The sequence below is a fragment of the Chlorocebus sabaeus genome, chromosome 12 (assembly GCF_047675955.1).
Source record: "Chlorocebus sabaeus isolate Y175 chromosome 12, mChlSab1.0.hap1, whole genome shotgun sequence".
Classification (NCBI taxonomy): Eukaryota; Metazoa; Chordata; class Mammalia; order Primates; family Cercopithecidae; genus Chlorocebus; species Chlorocebus sabaeus.
Genome location: NC_132915.1, coordinates 71660398 through 71680742, shown reverse-complemented (window position 1 = coordinate 71680742; position 20345 = coordinate 71660398). Strand labels below are relative to the sequence as shown.

At 40.2% G+C, this 20345-nt stretch overlaps 1 protein-coding gene across 1 annotated transcript in view; it reads left to right on the top strand.

The window, feature by feature from the left end:
• Positions 1–220: 220 nt before the first annotated feature.
• GRIN3A (glutamate ionotropic receptor NMDA type subunit 3A) overlaps positions 221–20345 on the top strand; it is a 173255-nt gene continuing 153130 nt past the window's right edge. The window contains exon 1 of the mRNA XM_007968548.3: positions 221–1661. Within this exon, the coding sequence (XP_007966739.3) occupies positions 963–1661 (699 nt within the window). The 5' untranslated portion in view covers positions 221–962. The remainder of the gene's footprint in view (positions 1662–20345) is intronic.

The window sequence follows — 20345 nt, the reverse complement described above, 5'->3', positions numbered from 1 at the left end:
TCAGTGAACCACCGAATTTCAGATCCCTCAGGTGCGACTCTGAATTCAGAATTCTCACCGGCTCAGAGTCCTTTTTTCCTTCTTAGGTCTTAGGGAATTTTGCAAATTACGACTCCCAGCCTTTGAGGGGAGAGGACTTTCCAGGGGCGCGGGATGTGCCACTCGGGAATCTCACCAACAGTGGGCGTTTAGCGCAGCCAAGCGACAGGCAGGCGCCAGGGCTCAGCAACAGGGAGGCGCCGGCTGAGGCGGGGAGAACTTTGGCGCTCAGAGCAGAGCCACCCTTTGCTGGCCAGTCGCGTTGCTCCTCCTAGGAAGCGAGCGGCGGTGGCGACTCCGCGGAAAAATAACGAAAGAAAGGCAGAGAGGAAGTAGCGAGAGAAGAGAGAAAATGAAGTCAGCGCTGGGGGAGCCTGCAGGAGGGTGACCGACAGTGGAACAAGGTGGATTTGGCTTCTTTTCCACACCCCGGGCGTGAACGCCCTCTCCAACGCGACCTCAGGAAATAAGTGGGTCTCGCCTGGGCAGAAAAAGAAAAGAATCCAAGCGAGAGCGCGTTGCTCCTCTGTCACCGCTGCCCCGGAGGAACTCCGGCTGCTTCTCAGCCCGGCCGCCTCGCGGGGCCGGACGCAGTGCCCGAGGCGCCCTGTAGATGGGGAGGGCAGGGAACGGACGCTCCAACCGCGGGTGACAGGCACCGGCCTGCCCGCCTGCCTGCTCCGCGCAGTGACCGGGCGGGCAGAGGATGCCAGGCGGAGGGACCTGGGAGCGGGATCTGAGACTGCCGGGGGTGTGCTAGGCTCCAACTTGGATGGCCTAGAGACCGCTCCAGCTCCTGGGACCGCTTCACCGAGTGGAGTGAAGCTGCGCGCGGGACCTGGAGGCGGAGACCTCAGGCAGCGGCTGCAGAGGGGAGAGCCCGGCGCAGGAGGGGGCGCGCTTTCTCCCTGCGGGTCACAGTAATGAGGAGACTGAGTTTGTGGTGGCTGCTGAGCAGGGTCTGTCTCCTGTTGCCGCCGCCCTGCGCACTGGTGCTGGCTGGGGTGCCCGGCTCGTCCTCGCACCCGCAGCCCTGCCAGATCCTCAAGCGCATCGGGCACGCGGTGAGGGTGGGCGCGGTGCACTTGCAGCCCTGGACCACGGCCCCCCGCGCGGCCAGCCGCGCTCCGGACGGCAGCCGGGCAGGAGCCCAGAGGGATGAGCCGGAGCCAGGGACGAGGCGGTCACCGGCGCCCTCGTCGGGCGCACGCTGGTTGGGGAGCACCCTGCATGGCCGGGGGCCGCCAGGCTCCCGTAAGCCCGGCGAGGGCACCAGGGCGGAGACCCTGTGGCCACGGGACGCCCTCCTATTCGCCGTGGACAACCTGAACCGCGTGGAAGGGCTGCTGCCCTACAACCTGTCTTTGGAAGTAGTGATGGCCATTGAGGCAGGCCTGGGCGATCTGCCGCTTTTGCCCTTCTCCTCCCCTAGCTCGCCGTGGAGCAGTGACCCTTTCTCCTTCCTGCAAAGTGTGTGCCATACCGTGGTGGTGCAAGGAGTGTCGGCGCTGCTCGCCTTCCCCCAGAGCCAGGGCGAGATGATGGAGCTCGACTTGGTCAGCTTAGTACTGCACATTCCAGTAATCAGCATCGTCCGCCACGAGTTTCCGCGGGAGAGTCAGGTGAGAGGAGTCTGGTGCGTGAGTGGAGATGGGCGCTGCTGGGGGCCGGGGCCATTGCATTAGGGGAGAGAAAACGGCTGGGTAAAGTCTGAGGGGAGTTGTTGCTTTATAACTTTGATATTGTTTAACGATTGGGCCACGTTCGTCGTTGATGGGTAGAAGGACCTTAGTAGAAGTAGAATAAAACATTTTAAGCGCGGATGGAAATAAAACGCGCAGTGATGTCGCGGCTGGAAGGAAAGAAGTGGGGAGAATATGAGAGAAAATCATGTTTTGACCGGCTGGGAGAAATCTAGTGGATGCCCAGCGGGAAGTAGAAGTCGAGGTTCAGGACTGTGGAGAGCGGTCAAGGTGCTGAAGACCCACAAGAGCAGGGTATGGGGGTGGGGTATCCCTGACTCCCTGCTAGGTGTCACACTCCCAAGAGGAACTCTGACAGCATGTGGCGGAAAAGCAGCATCTGCTCCCTCTGACTTCTTCAGAAGGTGTGCCTGAGCCTTAGGCAAGGGTGTAAGGAAGAAAGCACATCGCTCTGAATTCCTTCGGGTAAATAGAAAAATCTGCACCTAGTACAGAAGCCATAGGTAAAGAAGAGTGGTCAATTAGTCTTGGATATTGGAAAGCATTAGAAATATATAAAAGTGTAAAGATGGACGGGGAGATTTATTTGGGGATTGTTTCTTTGTCCCTACTTTCCTTCTATGTAATGTGGACTCGGAGGCTGGTATTCAGTTGCTGTGTTCAGCCCATTCCTGTCCCCATCATCAAGAATTTTTAAAAAGGAATTAAATGATTTAGTTTCTTATTGATTAAAAAAGCTAAATATATTTTCAATGAAAGAGCTATTTGTGAATTTAACATTGACAAGTAATAATAAGGAGATGAATATTTAAGGACAAGACAGAGTCCTTTTAGTAATGAGTTTTCTGCCTTTTATATGTTACTTTTATCATAATCTCAAGCTGTGTTAAGGCTTGCACAAAGTATTTATGAAGCAAATAGGTATTTGGCATGTGCCCATTTCAAAGACTGAGAAACTGAGAAAAGTCCGAGAACTTGATCAACATTGGTCAATGTACTAGTAAAAAAGTCCACACCATAGAGGATTTCTGACTTTACATCATTTTCACTCAACTCTTGCAGCTGGAAAAATATGTATTTCCAATCTTCTTCCACTTTTGATATATGTGCCGAGATAAAAACTAAAATGAGTAAGGGCAATATACAATGAAAAGTTTGATAGAATCTAAGCATAAATTGTCAAGGGAGTACTAAAGATTTCTTTTTCTGGAAAAAAATAAATCTTACATTTTTAATCTTAGGAAGGGTGAGTGCAAGCCATTTTCAGCAGTTGCCCAGAAGATTCCTAGCTGAACTACAGAGATTTGATCTGTAGAGTGTAGGTTAATTAACTTTTATATAAAATATTTCTGTCACCTGAATCTGAATGGTGTAGACAGCAGATGGGAAGGCATGGAAACACGGGTGCACAATGCTGCCAATGACCAAAGTGTTACAAACATGAAATTGCATCCATAGGGTGCACCATTATTAATATATATGCAGAATCAGATCTAACAAAATGCAGGAGTCAGCATCACTTGCTTCTCATCATTGCTTCTTTATTACCTACTACTTCATAAGTTGCCAGTAGTGGTCACAGTCTCCAGACTCCTTTTCATTTGTAGATTGTTTGGCAAGAGTCTTAAGTAGCAAGAATTTTTCACAAAAATTCGTGTTCCTTAGTTAGAAGGCAAGTTGTGTTCTAGAATGAATGTGTGCAGCCTACAGCATATTACAAGGAGACCAGAAAAACCATGAAGCAAAATCCAGAATCTGTAAACTTCAAAGCTCTAAGACCAGGGGTTGGGGGGGTAATAAAGTCCTCCAGGGACAAGCCAACAATAAAATAAATACTCTGTCAAGCACATCTGCTTCTGTATTTCAACTCAGAAACATATTTTAAATCACTGTTGTCACTGTTACTTTCATGGCACACATCTTGAAAGGGAGAGATTATTATATTAACTCAGATCTAGTTTGTTCAACTGACTACATTTTCTTTCATCTCCCTTTGTATTTTAAATTCAAACATATCTAACTTGTCTTACTTTTCCTATATCATTTAAATGTCATTCTATAATATTCTGTATTAAGCATGTTCTGGTAAATGTCAAGTCACTGTAATATGTAATTTTCAGATGACCGTAATTTGCTTGCAGTGAAAATAATAACTGATATTTCCCTTGCTTCTCTGGAAAAGTGGACCTTCCTCTAATGCAGTGATGTGATTTTTAAAAACTTTCTACATATAAAAGGATGTCAAACTCATTTTACACATTAAATAAAATGGACTTAATCTAGCCACCATCCTTGGAGTCTACTGCCCAGTGACCTAATTTGTTGGTTGTGTGCCACTGCCTGAATAAACGATTCTAGAAGAAAGTGGACTTTTTCACACAACCAAGTAAAATAAAATTGTGTCCCTTACTTAAATCAAAATTGCTTTCAGAGCAAGAGCAGCAATAGCTGTTTTTTCTCACTTTCTTTTGGGCTGCTGATTACATTCATCTGAAGGTTTTAAATAATGAGCAATAGTTTTGTTAACATCCTGCCACAACTCTTAAATAGAAAGAGCTACCACTGAGATGAACAAACCCCTGAGAAAAGCATAATAGTTTTATTTTAACATACTATGTATTCAAAATAAGATCATCACATAAGATTGTCACTTTCTAGGGGATCAACTTCTTTCAGGTAGGGAAATTCATTAAAAGTAAGTTAATTAACTACTTTTGGAAAACATATGCATATTATAACTGCATAATAAAAGCTTAATATAACATTAAACATAGGATGGAGTCAAAGCAGTTTTCCATCAAAACAATTCTGACTTCACTACAACACTCAAACCCCACTTGAGGCTAACCTGTTTTATTAAAATGATTACTTCTTTTTTCTAAATTCTATTCTTATGACCTTCAAATAATGATGCTGAATATGAACCTAATTCCATTTACACTTAAATTAAGTTCCTGCAGTTATACTTTCTTCCTCTTTCGTTTCCATATGACTTTTTCTTCTACAGGGTTTGTGTAGTTTCTTCAAAGTTAGCTCCTTAAAGTTTACCTGCTGAAGTAGTGACAAGTACACATTTTTTAAAACAATATACATCTCACGTTAACTTCATATTGGTTCTATTAGGCAGAGTTAATGATGTAATATGATTGGCTTAGATCCAAATCCATTCAATTCAAAAGTGACTTCTCAGCCAGGCATGGTGGTGCCTATGTGTAGTCTCAGCTACCTGGGAGGCTGAGGCAGGAGGACTGCTTGAGCCCAGGAGTTCCATGCCACCCTGGGCAACATAGTAAGACCCCGACTCTTAAATTTTTTTTATTAAAAAAAAAACAAAGTGATCACACTACTATTTTCAACACTCTTGTTGAATACACCTACCACAACTTTGCCTGCTTCATGAGTGATATGTACTAACAAATTAATATATGCTTCTTTCATGGAAATACAAGTGTTTTAGATTGTCCATTTTCTCTGACAGTACAGGACTAAGCACTGAAGCCTATTTATTAGAATTTGGCTAATATAGCACTATTTTTGCATGGCACAGGGGTACCTCATAAGGGGACCAGTAAGGGATATTTATTTTTAAAACATCTGCTCTCAACTGCGTTGGTTTTCTTTGACTTGCTCTATGCAAAGCACAGCTCTTTCTCCTCTGGGAGAAATGTATTCTGCAATTCATGATGAATAGCTGACAGTCGCATCTAATTGTTGCTGACTTTAAGATAAACAATTTCAAATTAAATGTGAAATGATGCAAAACTTTTTAAAGCAGTGATCTTTTACAGGTTCCTCTTGAAGAACAGAGACCTGGCATTAACTTGAAAGTATTTTTTAATTTTGTAATTTACTTACAATGTGTATTAGTTTTTCTAGGTAAGTAGAGCAAAGGAGACTAGCAGATGCTATTTATTGAGCAATTAGTTTGTCTCTCCCACTTTTCTTTGTGCTTGCCTGAAGAGTATCACTTAATCCATGAAAAATATATTTGCTCTTGATTTTGCCTGACCATTATATCTTAGAGTTAATTTATGATCGAATCAGCTGAGCTGTCTGAAGACTGATGCCAATTTCTAATTCCTCGTGTTTTATCCTCTGGTGCTGCAGAAGGCACCACGGATTTTGTACCATTAGATTTTATTTTATAAATAACTCCAGAGTCAAATTCCAACCACATTAGTTAAAAGAGCACAATGTAATGAAAAGCATATGAAATAGTGGCCAAAATGTTCCCAAACTGCCTCTTTCATTGCAGATGTTCCAAATCTGTCTCTCACTAGCCATGTAATTTTGGGCATGTGACTATCTCTGAGAATCTACACTTATCAATCAAAAGAAGGTACTTCACCAATCTGACAAAGATATTTTATGAACCAAATGAAAAAGTAAAAGTACTTGGAAAATTTATAGTGTTAGCCAAATAACTAGTGGAGAGGTGTTGGTCATTATCTGATAAGAATCACTTAAGTGTTAGAGTTCAACTAATTTTCTATTAGCAGTGACTAATCAAAATGAGATATGATTCACATGTAAAATGTTTCCATTCACCCTCACACCTTCCTCTTTACCCTCTCCCTCATTTTGTTTCTCTTAAAAACAAAGTGGGTTTAGAAACAAACAACAAAAAAAACCAGGTCCCTAAGTAGGTTGCACACTTGCCTGGAAAAAGAAGGCATGTCACAGTACTGTTTCTGTATTAACAGCAACTTTTAACCTATGGCACATCTAACACAACTTCTAGAGCCTTAAGTCCTGCCATAGAAATATCATTACGATGCCCAAGATATTTGAGAAATGTTGGTCCTCCATATTGTTCACAAGTTTTTTCTATAGGCAAACTATCATTCAGGAAACTATGACCATACAGAGTCTACCCCACTCCCACTCCTATTCTGCCAACTACACCACAAAGCAAACATCCAAATTTTTTCATAGCAAGCTTTCTTGATAAGGAAAGCACTTTGTTGATTCATACTGACCCAAGCTCCTTATCTCATCGTGGACATATAATAATTTACAAACCAGCTACTTTGAGTCCCATTGCCCTAGACAACCGTATACTCTCTTAGGAAAGTATTGCTTATTTTAGTGGCAACAGTAAATGTAGAGACGAGAAATCTCATTGTCTTTTTTTCGACTAGCTCTGTCTACTGCCACATATACACAAGAGTAGAGGATCTATGTAGTACCAGAAATATGATGCCAAATCCATAAAACTAGGCAAGAAGAAAGAACATCTCTTAGCATCTGCCATATTACTTCTTGAGTGAACGTTGAAATCTTTAACCTCTAGTTGTCTTTTGCTGATATTTTCGCTATGAGATCACAGGAGAAAAGAGCATTGGGGAAGAGATGAGCTAAGAGTAAGCCAACTCTCTCCCTTTCCTTCTCCTTTCCTCAACCTGACACCTCAGCCAAATTCTCATATGTTTTATATAACTGTGTAAGATTCATGCACTTTCAGGGAGACTGTCAACTGTGTTTGATCTCCTGCCTTGAAGGAGTGGGTTGATCCTTGACCTGGCTGGCATTATGTCATGAGGAGTAAACACTGTCATTGAAAGGCTGGTGTCTGATTGGCCAGGGCTGGTTTGGTAATGGAGATGAGCCTGCAAGGGTACATGTGGTAGAGGATTAAGCAGGTTGACTCCTTTTTTAGTCAGGATAAATTATACCTCATCATTATTCATCTGAAGCATAGATTTAGGAAGAATTTTAATCATATATATTTTTGTAGCATATATGTTTTTTAAGGCTTTTTCGCAAATGTGTTTAAATAATCTCCTAACAGCCCTGTAAAGTAAATGACTATGTATAGACAAAATATGGAGAAATAGAAAGAACTATACATTGTAGGAAGTGAGAAGCCATCCAGAAGAAAAACAGACTAATAGCACCTTCTTAACTTAGTCTATTTGTCAGCCTTCAACCAAAGAACAGATTGGATCCATCACAGCTTTGGTAATATCCCAGAAAAAAAAAAAAAAAAAAAAGGATAAAAGAGAGAAGTATCTACTTCCAGGTTGGACTATTAAAAGCATATTATACAATAAAAGTTCAAAACAATGGGAATGTAATTAATTGAATCATAATTTTTTAATGGAGTACAATATACTCATTCAAAATGAGGATATATTTATTGACACAGAAAGATAGAAAAATTTTACAAAAATGTGTGTAAAGTGTGACCTTGTTCCTGTAAAATATGAAGTCTAGAACTTTATTTATAAAAATCTTAACAGTGATTATAGAGGGTGAAAGTCTACGTTTTTCTCATTCATGCTTCTATTTTTCTAAAAATAAGCATTTTTACCTACTGAATTAAAAAATAATAAGAGAAAAAAGATAAGTTGTCTTTACACTTTCTCATCTAGACTTTCAATACTTCAGTATGAAAATACATATTTTAGAAAGAATAAATTGTAGTGTATGTTTAAATTTATCAAAACCCTCTCTCATCTCTTTTATCATTTTATCCTCACAGTTACTTTGTGAGGAAAGCAGGACAAATATTATTACTGTTATAATGTAAATGAGATAATTATAACATACGATGGAGGAAATATAAGGTGGGAGTTAAGAGATTACATTTTTGAGAAGCTCAGAGCTATGTTAGAATCTTGGCTGTACGACTTTTTAGACATCCTACCTTGGGAAACATACCTGATGTCTCCATGTTTCAATTTATTAAGTCATAAAATGTGATTATTTTATGTTTATGGTGAGGACTGCATCATATGTACCTAGAGCAGTGTGTTCTTATGATGTTGAAAATTGTTCTTTTAGCATAAAGTATTGATGTGGCAAGACTCATAAAAACTAATCAGGAAAAGAACTCAAATATTCTCCCTTATTCTCCAGGGAACTTCTATATGCATTCTCAGCGTGTCTATAATATTCGGGCTTAAGACTTCCAGCTCCAACAAACTAACCCTGAGAAAAATGGAGAAATCTGCTGTTTTGAATCCCACTTAGAGTTCTAGTTCACCGAAGAATACCCGCAATTTAAGTGTGTGCAAAGTAGGTCAGCAAAGAAGTGAACTTTGAAGTCCAGTTTTACCTAGTTGCTTTTTTATATGGGTTCAGGGTGGTTGGAGTGTTGTAGTAGTTACATAAAGGTTAAGAAGAAGCATGTTTTGGTCTATTAGACAACTTTAGTGAGGAACTCATAAGTCTTTCCTATCTATTGCTATAACTTTTCACAGGAGGCTCTGAGGAACTAAACTCAGGGAACAATAGAACAGAAATGAGTTTCATTTTATTAATAAATGCATTAATGCCCAGTGCCCTGGTGCACAGGTCTTTAGAAAATGATTGGGTTGGGACACATGACTTGGGCTTCAGGTTTGTGTGGCGTTTCATAATTCTCAATCTTGATCTTCCATCTAAGCAAACAAAAGAAAGAAGTGGCAGAAGAGATGGAGGACAACAGATATGAGCTTATGAAACAGGAGTGAGCTTATTTTGGTGTGGTAGGGCTGAGTCCCTGAAAGAGTTCCAAATCTGAATCCTCAAAACCTGTGAATATGTTATTTTTTATGGCCAAAAGGACTTTGAAGATGTGGTTATGTTAAGCATCTTGAGATAGAAAGGATATCTTGGATTATCCAGGTATACTCAATGTCATCACAAGGGTTCTTATAAAAAGGAGGCAGAAGAAGTCAAGGTCAGAAGACAAGGCGATGTGACAATGTGATAAAGGAAGCGGAGACTGGAGTGACACACATTGAAGATGGAGAAGAGGCCATAAGTCAAGGAATACAGGCAGTCGCTAGAAACTCAAAGGCAAGAAAATGGTTCTCCCTTTAGAGGCTCCAGAAAGAATGCCACCCTTGACTTTAGCCCAGCAAAACAGATTTTCAGACTGTGACCTCTAGTCCCAAGTAATAAGAGAATAAGAGTGTGTTATTTTACATCACTAAGTTCTTGGTAATTTGTTACAGCAACAACAAGAAATGATATAATTGCCTACGCAGACTTATGCAGGGAGGAGATGACAAAAAGATAGAAAGGGATCTGGCCCACCTTATCCTTGGAAGGCAGGTTCCGTTTCAGCTTATATACTTTGCATCTGGAGAAAAATGTCGAGAAAGGTTAAGCTTGGTGATTCCACCCACTGGCAACTACAACCCAATTGATATTTGGGGATTCTTGTTAAAAAGGACATGGATTGAAGGTTCAGCAGTCTGCCCTTTTTCATATGGGCTTTATCTGTATCAAAGTAACAATATGGCTTACATTAACCCAAAGATTAAGGGAAAGTAGCACTGCTATAGGCCAAGGCTTTTAGAAATGGTACACCTCATGAAGCAAAATCTTCATGTTTTATTGGATGCAGACAATATCAAAACTGATGCACACAATATCAAAACTGATGCACACAACTTCGTGGGACTTTTTGGATGCATATTGCTTTTCTGATTATAAAAGCAGCGCCCATGCACTACTACCTGTGCATTTTCACAGATTAACCCTGAGTCGCATTTAATGTGTTTTATTCTTTCAAGCATAATGGTTTAAATTTTAGTAACAGTGGAGTACAACTAAGAAAAACCCTGTTATCACTCTAACTGGGCACTGGCATCAAAGAACAGGAGAAATAAAAAGTAATTTTTTTTTAATTTTCTGAAAATGCAGACTTGACATGGCTTTTGAAACTTGAGCATTATGCTCTTTCTATTTAAAAGGCGGGATTTTACTCCAGCCTGGGCGACAGAGCAAAGACTCCGTCTCAAAAAAAAAAAAAAAAAAAAAAAAAAAGGCGGGATTTTGCTTTGTGTTTGTAGTCTATATTTCCATCACACTGCAAGTGGCTGAGTCTCTACGGTTCCAAACAATAGCTCAACTAGTACCTTTCAATAACCTTCTTAGAAATGACTTAGAAATGGGTTGTCACTCCTCTCCCCACCGCTAGGGGTGGCCATTAGCTGAACTTGCTGAACATTTGGGGCAGTAGCAAGCACTTTGGTGGCAGTACAACTGCATGTAATCTACTGGTGTTTTTGGACAGAAGGCCTCACCTAGAAGCCAAACAAGTTGTGTTAATACTCTCCAGATTAAAAAGAAAAGTTTTTATTTTCATAAAGTTAAACATTCAGCATGTCTTTGTCTAACAGAATTACAATCTGGCTTAGTTGTGGAGTGCTATTTTTTCAGTCCCAACCAGACATTCTTAAACAGAGATTCCTTTAAACAAATAATTTGCTTCTATATATTGTGAATGTAATAATAGGAGCAGATATATACACGGATCCACACAGAGAGATATTACTGTGTTGCTGATACAGGAGGAGTTAATTTGAGTCTTATCACACATTGTGTTATACACCTAAAGAAATGCTTCAATGTGTACATGAACATAAATGATAAATCTAGATCCGAATTTATCTAGTGTGCCTTCACCTGGTCACAGACAGAGCGCGCCATCTAGTGGTCTCCAAAATGTAGGTTTAGGCTGAAGCATCCTAGGAATCCACTCTCACAAGACAAGAAAGGATTCCAAGCAGCTATTAGTTCATTCCTGGTCTTTTGACTGTGGGAAACGTAGGTTAATTCACCAAAGAGAAGATCTTCTTCTGCCTTCTACTAAGAAGAAGCTTCATCAACTTCTGCTGTACTGCCAGCCTATCTATAATTGCAGTTAACAACTATAAAGTAAGATATCTCAAAGTGTGTGTCCGGTGGGGTTGGGAGAAAAATGAGATAAAGTCTTACTAACTTTAGAAATGCAGAGTCATTAATTCTTAGTAGCTGTATTTGCTGTCACTTTCATTCATAAGGCAAGATAAAGAGATGCAGCCATTTTATTGTGCTAAGCACATCATTTATTCCTTTATTTCTGATTACAAAAAAATCTATGCTCTTTGTGGATAATTCTAAGAGTTAATAAAATGCCAGAGAATTCAAATCACCTATAAATACACAACCAAAAGATCTACACATATATGTGTTTTATAAAATTGGGGCCATCCTACTTTATGGATTTTTCTAACATATCCACACATAAATGTCTTCCCATATCACAAGTATTTTTCTCCACTATTTGTAATGGCCAGATAGTTTGCTTTTGAATGGGTTATTTCTTGATTTGTTTATGTAGCCCTTGCTGTTTAAAATTAGATTTGCTTCCAAAAAAAAAAAACAAACAAACACTGCTACCGAAGGGATTTTACTACACTCATCTTCCTTAACTTGTGCCGCGGAACACCCTCTACTTGAGTTTTGTGACACCGTCATTGTTTTCCTTGTTTTTTTTTCCCCTGTCCTTTTCATTGTCTTTTACTGATTATGCTTCTTGTCCTTGATCCCTTATAATAATCACCATTGTACTGTGCTGTCTAATATTATAGCCTCTACCCAAATATGGATACTTGAATTTCAATTAAGATTATATAAAATTTGAGTCAGTTGCTCAAGCACATGAATCACATTTCAAGTGTTTAAAACATCTTATGTACCACATAAATATATATGCCTACTATGTACCCACAAAAATAAAAAATTTTAAAAACTTAAATAAAACATTTAATTTTTAATTTTTTAAAATAAAATTTTAATTTTAAAAAAATTTTTAAATAAAATATTTTTTTAATTTTAAGTAAAAATTTTTAAATGGGCACATATGGGTAGTGACTACTATATTAGACAACACAAATATAGAACATTTTCATTGCTGTAGGAAGTTCTATTGGATTGTTCTGTCAAAGGATGCTCCGTTGCAAAGGAAGAGAAACTCCAACCATAAAGCTCAAAAGCAGGGAATTTGTGCTGAAATCTTACAGGAAAATGACATGAAATAGAAATGCATGAAATATAGCTGAGCTGTACTACCAGAAGGTGTTTGGGTAGCACCTCTCTTTTTCCCTTGCTCTGGGGCCCAATGGCTCTTCTCTCAGTTTCTCACTTCACATCTGCTACAAACTCCTCTCGAAATACCAGCTGATTCTTCTGCCTTGCCACTACTTCTCTGTGGATGTGATTCTTATGATAGGACTAAGCCTGGCTCTATATGACTTTACAACTCTAATCAATTTATCTGACTATATTTCTTATATCTCTTAGTTCAAATTATCCAGACATCCGATTGGCTTAACCCACATTGGTTTCCCCTCCATTCCAAATTATACATCCTCCCTCAATCCAGTCAGAAATGCCCAGATTCTTAGGTTGCATGCTTAGTATGAGACTGACTTAGAATATAGCAGTAAATAAAACAGCAAAGCCCAGGATCTCAAAGAATTCCCATTCTAGCAAGGAAGATAGAAAACAAGACATGCAAACAAATAAATATGTAATATACTATTATTAGACAGTAACAAGTGCAATGGAGAAAAACAAAGCAGAATATAAGACTAGAGAATGACTATAGTTGGTCAAGTATGGTCTGTCTGAGCATGGCATTTGAGCACAAAATGAAGTAAGGAGTGACCCACAGAAGTCTCTAAGGAAGGAGCATTGCAAGCCAGGCCAATAAAAAATACAAAGACCCTGAGATAGGAATGAGCACAGCAATAAATAATTGTTGAATAACTGGACTATTCTTAGTAACATCCATAACACAATTTTTAGTGGGCACTATTTCAAAGGAGGTATCAATAGTGAACCAATAACCAGATCTAGTACACCCTTTCATACAGGCCTTTTCCATAGTGTTAACTACTGAATTTATCTCTTTGCGTGTAGCAAAGCCAGGAATTTCTAACTTGAATTTGTGGCTTTATCTCCAATTCCCACCTTAAATTAAAAATACTTAAAGATGTCTTGAAAAAGTGTTTTTCTCTCACCTATAACAAGACTTTTCATAACATCTTTGACTTCTCCCTTTTCTTCTTACCAGGTTCTGTTGCTTTCCTTCATATATTTCTCATAGCCCCATTCTTCCTTCTTATTGTCACATTACCTTCTTGCATCAATTCTTTTAATATCTAGCTTCTTTCCACCAGACAATTCTGTACACTGTTGCTAGATAAATTTTCTTAAAACAATTTTTGTTCATTCATTCATTCATTTATTCAATAAACACTTATCAAATATAATGCCCTGAGCTTCGTGCCATTTCCTTGCTCAAAAGCCATTTTACTATGACAATATTCCCTTTCTTTTTCCATGACCCAACACTTCTGTGAGATTAAATACACAAGTTAACAACAATGACTCACTACAGTATTAATTCACAGAATTGGAGTGAGGTGTGCCACACTTAAGAAACTGTATCAAATTATCTAGATTTTGAGAGTATAACTCAATAAAGCATTCCATCTCCTACTGACATGCCAAGATTCAGATATGCTTCCCCTAAAGCCAGAGAAATATAGGTTAATAATCATCAGTAAGTTTAGAGAATCTGGCCTTCAAGGCCTTCCCCAAACATGTACTGTATTAGTTCATTTTCACATGCTGATAAAGACATACACAAGACTGGGAAGAGAAAGAAGTTTAATTGGACTTACAGTTACACATGGCTGGGGTGGCCTCAGAATCATAGCAGGAGGCACTTCTTACATGGTGGCGGCAAGAGAAAATGAGGAGAAAGCAAAATCAGAAACCCCCGATAAACCCATCACATTGCATGAGACTCATTCACTATCATGAGAATAGCAAGGGAAAAACTGACCCCCATGATTCAATTACCTCCCCCCTGGTCCCTCCCACAACACATGGGAATCCAGGAAGATATGATTCAAGTTGAGATGTGGGTGGGGACACAGCCAAACCATATCATTCTTCCCCGGCTCCTCCAAATCTCATGTCCTCACATTTCAAAACCAAGTATGCCTTCCCTATAGTCCCCCAAAATCTTAACTCATTTCAGTATTAACCCAAAAGTCCATAATCCAAAGTCTCATCTGAGACAAGGCAAGTTCCTTTTGCCCGTGAACATGTAAAATCAAAAGCAAGCTAGTTGCTTCCTAGATACAATGGGGATACAGGTATTAGGTAAATACAGCCATTCTAAATGGGAGAAATTGTCCAAAACAAAAGGGGGTACAGGGCCTATGCAAGTCCAAAATCCAGCAGGGCAGTCAAATTTTAAAGCTACAAAATAATCTTCTTTGACTCCAGGTTTCACATCTAGGTACCACTGATGCAAAAGGTGTGTTCTCATGGTCTTGGGCAGCTCCACCCCTGTGGCTTTGCTGGGTACAGACTCCCTCCCAGCTGCTTTTACATGCTGGTGTTGAGTGTCTGTGGCTTTTCCAGGTGCACAGTGCAAACTGTTGGTGGAGCTGCCATTCTGGGGTCTGGAGGACAGTGGCCCTCTTCTCACAGCTCCACTAGGCAGTGCCTCAGTAGGGACGCTATGTGGGAGCTCCGACCCCACATTTCCCTTCTGCACTGCCCTAGCAGAGGTCCTCCATGAGGGCCCCACCCCTGCAGCAAACTTTTGCCTGGGCATCCAGGCATTTCTATACATCTTCTGAAATCTAGGCAGAGGTTCCCAAACCTCAATTCTTGACTTCAGTGCACCTGCAGGCTCAACACCACATGGAAGCTGCCAAGGCTTGAGGCTTCCACGCTCTGAAGCCACGGCCTGAGCTCTACATTGGCCCCTTTCAGCCACAGCTGGAACACTTAGGACACAGGGCACCAAGTCCCTAGGCTGAACACAGCACAGGGACCCTGGCATTTTCCTCTTGGGCCTCTGGGCCTGAAATGGGAGCGGCTGCCATGAAGGTTTCCGATATGACCTGGAAACATTTTCCCTGTGGTCTTAGGGATTAACATTAGGCTCCTTGCTACTTATTCAAATTTCTGCAGCCAGCTTGAATTTCTCCTCAAAAAATGGATTTTTCTTTTCCACTGCATCATCAGGCTGCAAATTTTCTGAACTTTCATATTCTGTTTCCCTTTTAAAATGGAATGCTTTTGACAGCACCCAAGTCACCTTTCGAATGCTTTGCTGCTTAGAAATTTCTTCTGCTAGATACCCTAAATCATCTCTCTCAAGTTCAAAGTTCCACAGATCTCTAGGGCAGGGGCAAAATGCCGCCAATCTCTTTGCTAAAACATAACAAGAGTCACCTTTGCTTCAGTTCCCAACACTTGCTCATCTCCATCTGACACCACCTCAGCTTCGACCTCATTGTTCATATCACTATCAGAATTTTTGTCAAAGCCATTGAACAAGTAAGTCTCTAGGAGGTTACAAACTTTCCCACATTTTCCTATCTTCTTCTGAGCCCTCCAAACTGTTCCAGTCTCTGCCCATTACCAAGTTCCAAAGTTTTTTTGGGTACCTTTTCAGCAACACCCCACTCTGCTGGTACCAATTTACTATATTAGCTAGTTTTCATGCTGCTGATAAAGACATACCCCAGACTAGGAAGAAAAAGAGTTTTAATTGAACCGCCATGATTCTGAGGCCTCAGAATCATGGCGGAAGGCAAAAGGCACTTCTTACACGGTGGCAAAAAGAGAAAATGAGGAAGAAGCAAAAGCGGAAACCTCTGATAAACTCATCAGATCTTGTAAGACTCATTCACTATCACAAGAATAGAACGGGAAGACTGGCCCCATGATTCAATTACCTCATTCTAGGTACCTTCCACAACACATGGGAATCCAGGGAGATACAGTTCAAGTTGAGATTTGGGTGGGGACACAGCCAAACCGTATCATGTACTCTTTCCAATTCATGGCATTCTGTTGAGATATAGGTACACAGAAAGCCCAGAATTCCCTTTGTTTTACTTCTATTTTAAGTTCAGAGGCATACATGCAGGTTTGTTACGTAGGTAAACTTGTGTCATGGGAGTCTGTTGTACAGATTATTTTATCACCCATGTATTGAGCCTAGTTTTCATTAGCTATTTTTCCTGATCCTCTCCCTCTTCCCACCCTACACCCTCCAGTGGGCTCCAGAGTCTATTGTTCCCCTCTATGTTTCCATGAGAAAGCACAACATTTCTAGAAACAGAAATGTGTGTATGATTTTTAATCAACAAATTTAAATCATTATATTAAAAAGTATTTTCCTATTATATATCTATATGGAAAGACAGATATATACCCAAGTTGTCACAATTTGCACATGAATTATGCTCTAATTCAAAATTGATTTTTCCATTGAAACAATGTTATCTGTGCCTGTTAAGACCTCAGGCCAGGCCTCAAAAGCCTATTTGACCCATTATGTAGCAGAGTTCTGGTATTAATAATTCTGTAGACACTAAACACCATCTGTAACAGACTCTTTCTGTTTGAGACCAAGGGGATATGGAGTGGGGAGGAGAACCAGAGACCTGGCTTCAAGTTTGGTGTTAGAATCATCTGTAGAGCTTTGGGAAACCTCTCTGAGCCTCAGTTTATAAATAGTTATTCATTAAACAGGTTTTTGTTGACAGCCTACTATGCCATTTAAAAAATTAATATAGACTTCAGTGAATTAATATACATAAAAGCAATTTATAAATTCAAATGTTAAAAATAGATGAGAGGCATTGTTATTGAAACATCTTCTTCAGGAAAACACACTCCTAGCTTCAATTCTAGAAAGTTAGGACCTATCTTCCTTGGTACTAATTTGGCAATAGGAACAGCCCACCCTTGTTTCATCCTCCTGCAATGGATCAACACAGTAAAACTGTAACTTCTAAATGGTCAGCGGCAGCTGGAACGGGAGGAAAAAAGAGCAGGGTTTCATAATTCCCAAACAGGGACCTAAAAATGTGTTTATCTTGGATGCTCCCATAGTCAGGGAGAAGAACCCTGGGTGCTCGGCTGCACCTCACCATAGGCAGGAAGGTGAGGAGGAAGGTGAGGAGGAAGAAGGGAGGTTGGGGAGCCGTCAGGATAGGAGGACTATAGCCAGAACACAGGTTAGAATAAGAGACACTTGAGAAGTCAAGTATTAATGCTAGGATTGCTAGTTTATATTCATAAAAATATATTAGTTAAGATTTAAGATTGTATCCGTTTCTAAATGGTACTGTGTAATGGGTTGAAATACTGGAAATGATCATTTCCTATTCATAACCTATGAAGGTTACTTCATTCCAACTCTGCCTTTAACACTTGCAGGGCAGCAGCCACTTAAAGTCCTTTGCATCTCCATGTTTCAGAACTACTTCAGGATTTAGCCCTGAGCTCAAGCCAGGGGAACCATTAGGTTCTCCTTGCAGAAGGAGACAGGGAAGTAACACTAGGAGAGATCAGTAATAAATCAAGAAGCTTAACCATGGCCATACCATCTCTGCCTACAGTATTTCAATGGCTCTTAACTGACTTCAAAGGCCATTGAAACATTGAAATTTAAATGGCCTCCTAACTGACTTCTCTGCCTTCATCCTTCACCACCTTTTGTTTTGTTTTATTTTGTTTTGTTTTGTTTTGTTTTTTTCTGAGACAGAGTCTCACGCTGTTGCCTGGGCTGGAATGCTCTCAGCTCACTGCAACTTCTGTCTCCCAGGCTCAAGTGATTCTCCTGCCTCAGCCTCCTGAGTAGCTGGATTATAGGCGCCCACCACCACGCCTGGCTAATTTTTTTGTATTTTCAGTAGAGACGGAGTTTGACTATGTTGGCCAGGCTGGTCTCAAACTCCTGACCTCACGATCCGCCCGCTTCGGCCTCCCAAAGTGCTGGGATTTCAGGCATGAGCCACCGCACCTGGCCCACCACTTCTATTCTCTTGTCCCAGCTTCTGTCAGAAAAAGAATCAGTGTACTAACCTGCTTAAACCCTCGCACTACTCTCCTAAAGGGCAGCAGTATGTCCCAAACTTCAGGCATTCACGTACTGCCCTCATAATTTTTGCCATATCTCTGCATCACCTACTGCTATTAATGTTTTAAATTAACTTGTTGTTTTACCTAAATAAATTCACTTTTAAAAATCTTTTCATGACAACATTAATGAAATACCAATGCCACTTGCCGTAAATAGAAATTAACTATAAAAATAAATACACAAGAACAACTAAACAATTCTAGCTAGGTACCCTTGCCTGCCTGAGGTCTGAATCTGAGTCCTTTTTGAAAAGAAGAAATTTCCAGGTGTTATAAAAGCGTTAAAGACACACTGACACCAAATTGAGGCTCTCTGTTTGACTAAACAGATGGATTAAATGCTAATTGAAAAGGGATTAAGTTTCTCACAGTGTGATTCAGTGTTATATTAATGTAAAGTTTCTGAACAACCTAAAATCATCTCATGAATCACCTACACTCTGCCAAACAGTAACCTATAAGGTGAATTCTAAGCAGCTTAGCGTAGCATTCAAGACCCTTCATTATCTGATCCTCACATCACTCCTCTCTCATTTATTCTTCATACTAACCCTTGCCCTTTGTACTTTGTGCTCCAGTAATGCCTAAATGTGCAATACTATTCCAAGCGTATGCACATGTTGTTCTCACTGCATGGCATATCATTTCCCCTTGTGTCTGCCTGAAATTCAGTCTTCCTCCTTTGCTCTTCTGTGCATGGTACACTGGCCACTCTCTCCCTACCATGATTAACAACTTTCATTTCTATGTGACTTTTCTACGGTCGTCTTTCTAGATCTATCACACAGTTATGTAATTATTTGTTAACATGTGTCTCTCTCCTCCTCTCTCACTAGACTAAACCCTGTGCTCCTCACACAATGTCTGGTTCATAATAGATGCTCAATGACTATTGGATAAACTGAATTAATGGCCCACTTTCATTCATTCTAGTGTAATCGCTAAACCACACCTGTGGAAAAGCCACCATCTGTCAAGGTATGGCGATGTGAACCTAAGAGAGTGCAATGCCCTATGAAAGAGGGTCCTCATTCACTGCAGTGGACAGAATTCCTGACCACCTAGAATTTACCATGTGATAAGATGTAGAACAAAGCTGGAAAAGTAAGGCCTTGGGGAAATTGATTTTGTAGCAAATAGAAAACCTGTTTCTACTACCCTATTAAACTTTTCATACTTCCTTCATTCTCCCCAAATCATTTTTCAATTTGCCACAGACCACAAATGATAGAAAGTGACATTGTTCTCATATCTTTGAACCACTGCTTTCCCAACTCCTCGTTCCCCTCTTCTGCCAATTTCTCTATATTTTGTAGCCAAAGATTCTTGACATTTAAAATTAGAGAAAGTCAAAGTCGATGAAAAGTAAATTTATTGGAAATAATCATCAGTGAGAAAGGAAAAGCCTGGAATTATATTTTACCTTGTTATCTCCTGTCAAACAAAGTATCAGGAAATCAGACAAGAGTTCAGATCTTGCCAAGATTAGCCAACTCTATTCCTAACTTCCCGTTATAGTCACTGCTTATCCGTCATTAAGGATGATTCTTTAGGTTCCAGCCGCCAGGTGTGGTAGCCATCTGTTTGTTACCAGCACCCAGATAATTTCAAAATATAGATTCCCAGGTTTATCAAATCAGAACTGCTGAGGTTGGAACACAGAAATCTATTTAAAAACCAAACAAACAACTTCACACGTGATCTGAGTATCATTTGTTTTTTGGACCACATTGTCCTAAGAGTGTCATCCAACGTGATTTTCAAAATGTGACCAGGAACCACATGGAAAAAAAAAAATCACATTTGGTAGTTTTTAAAGTATAGAATTTTAGCCTCACTGAATTCCACTAAATTATATGCTATGACCTCATATCTCTG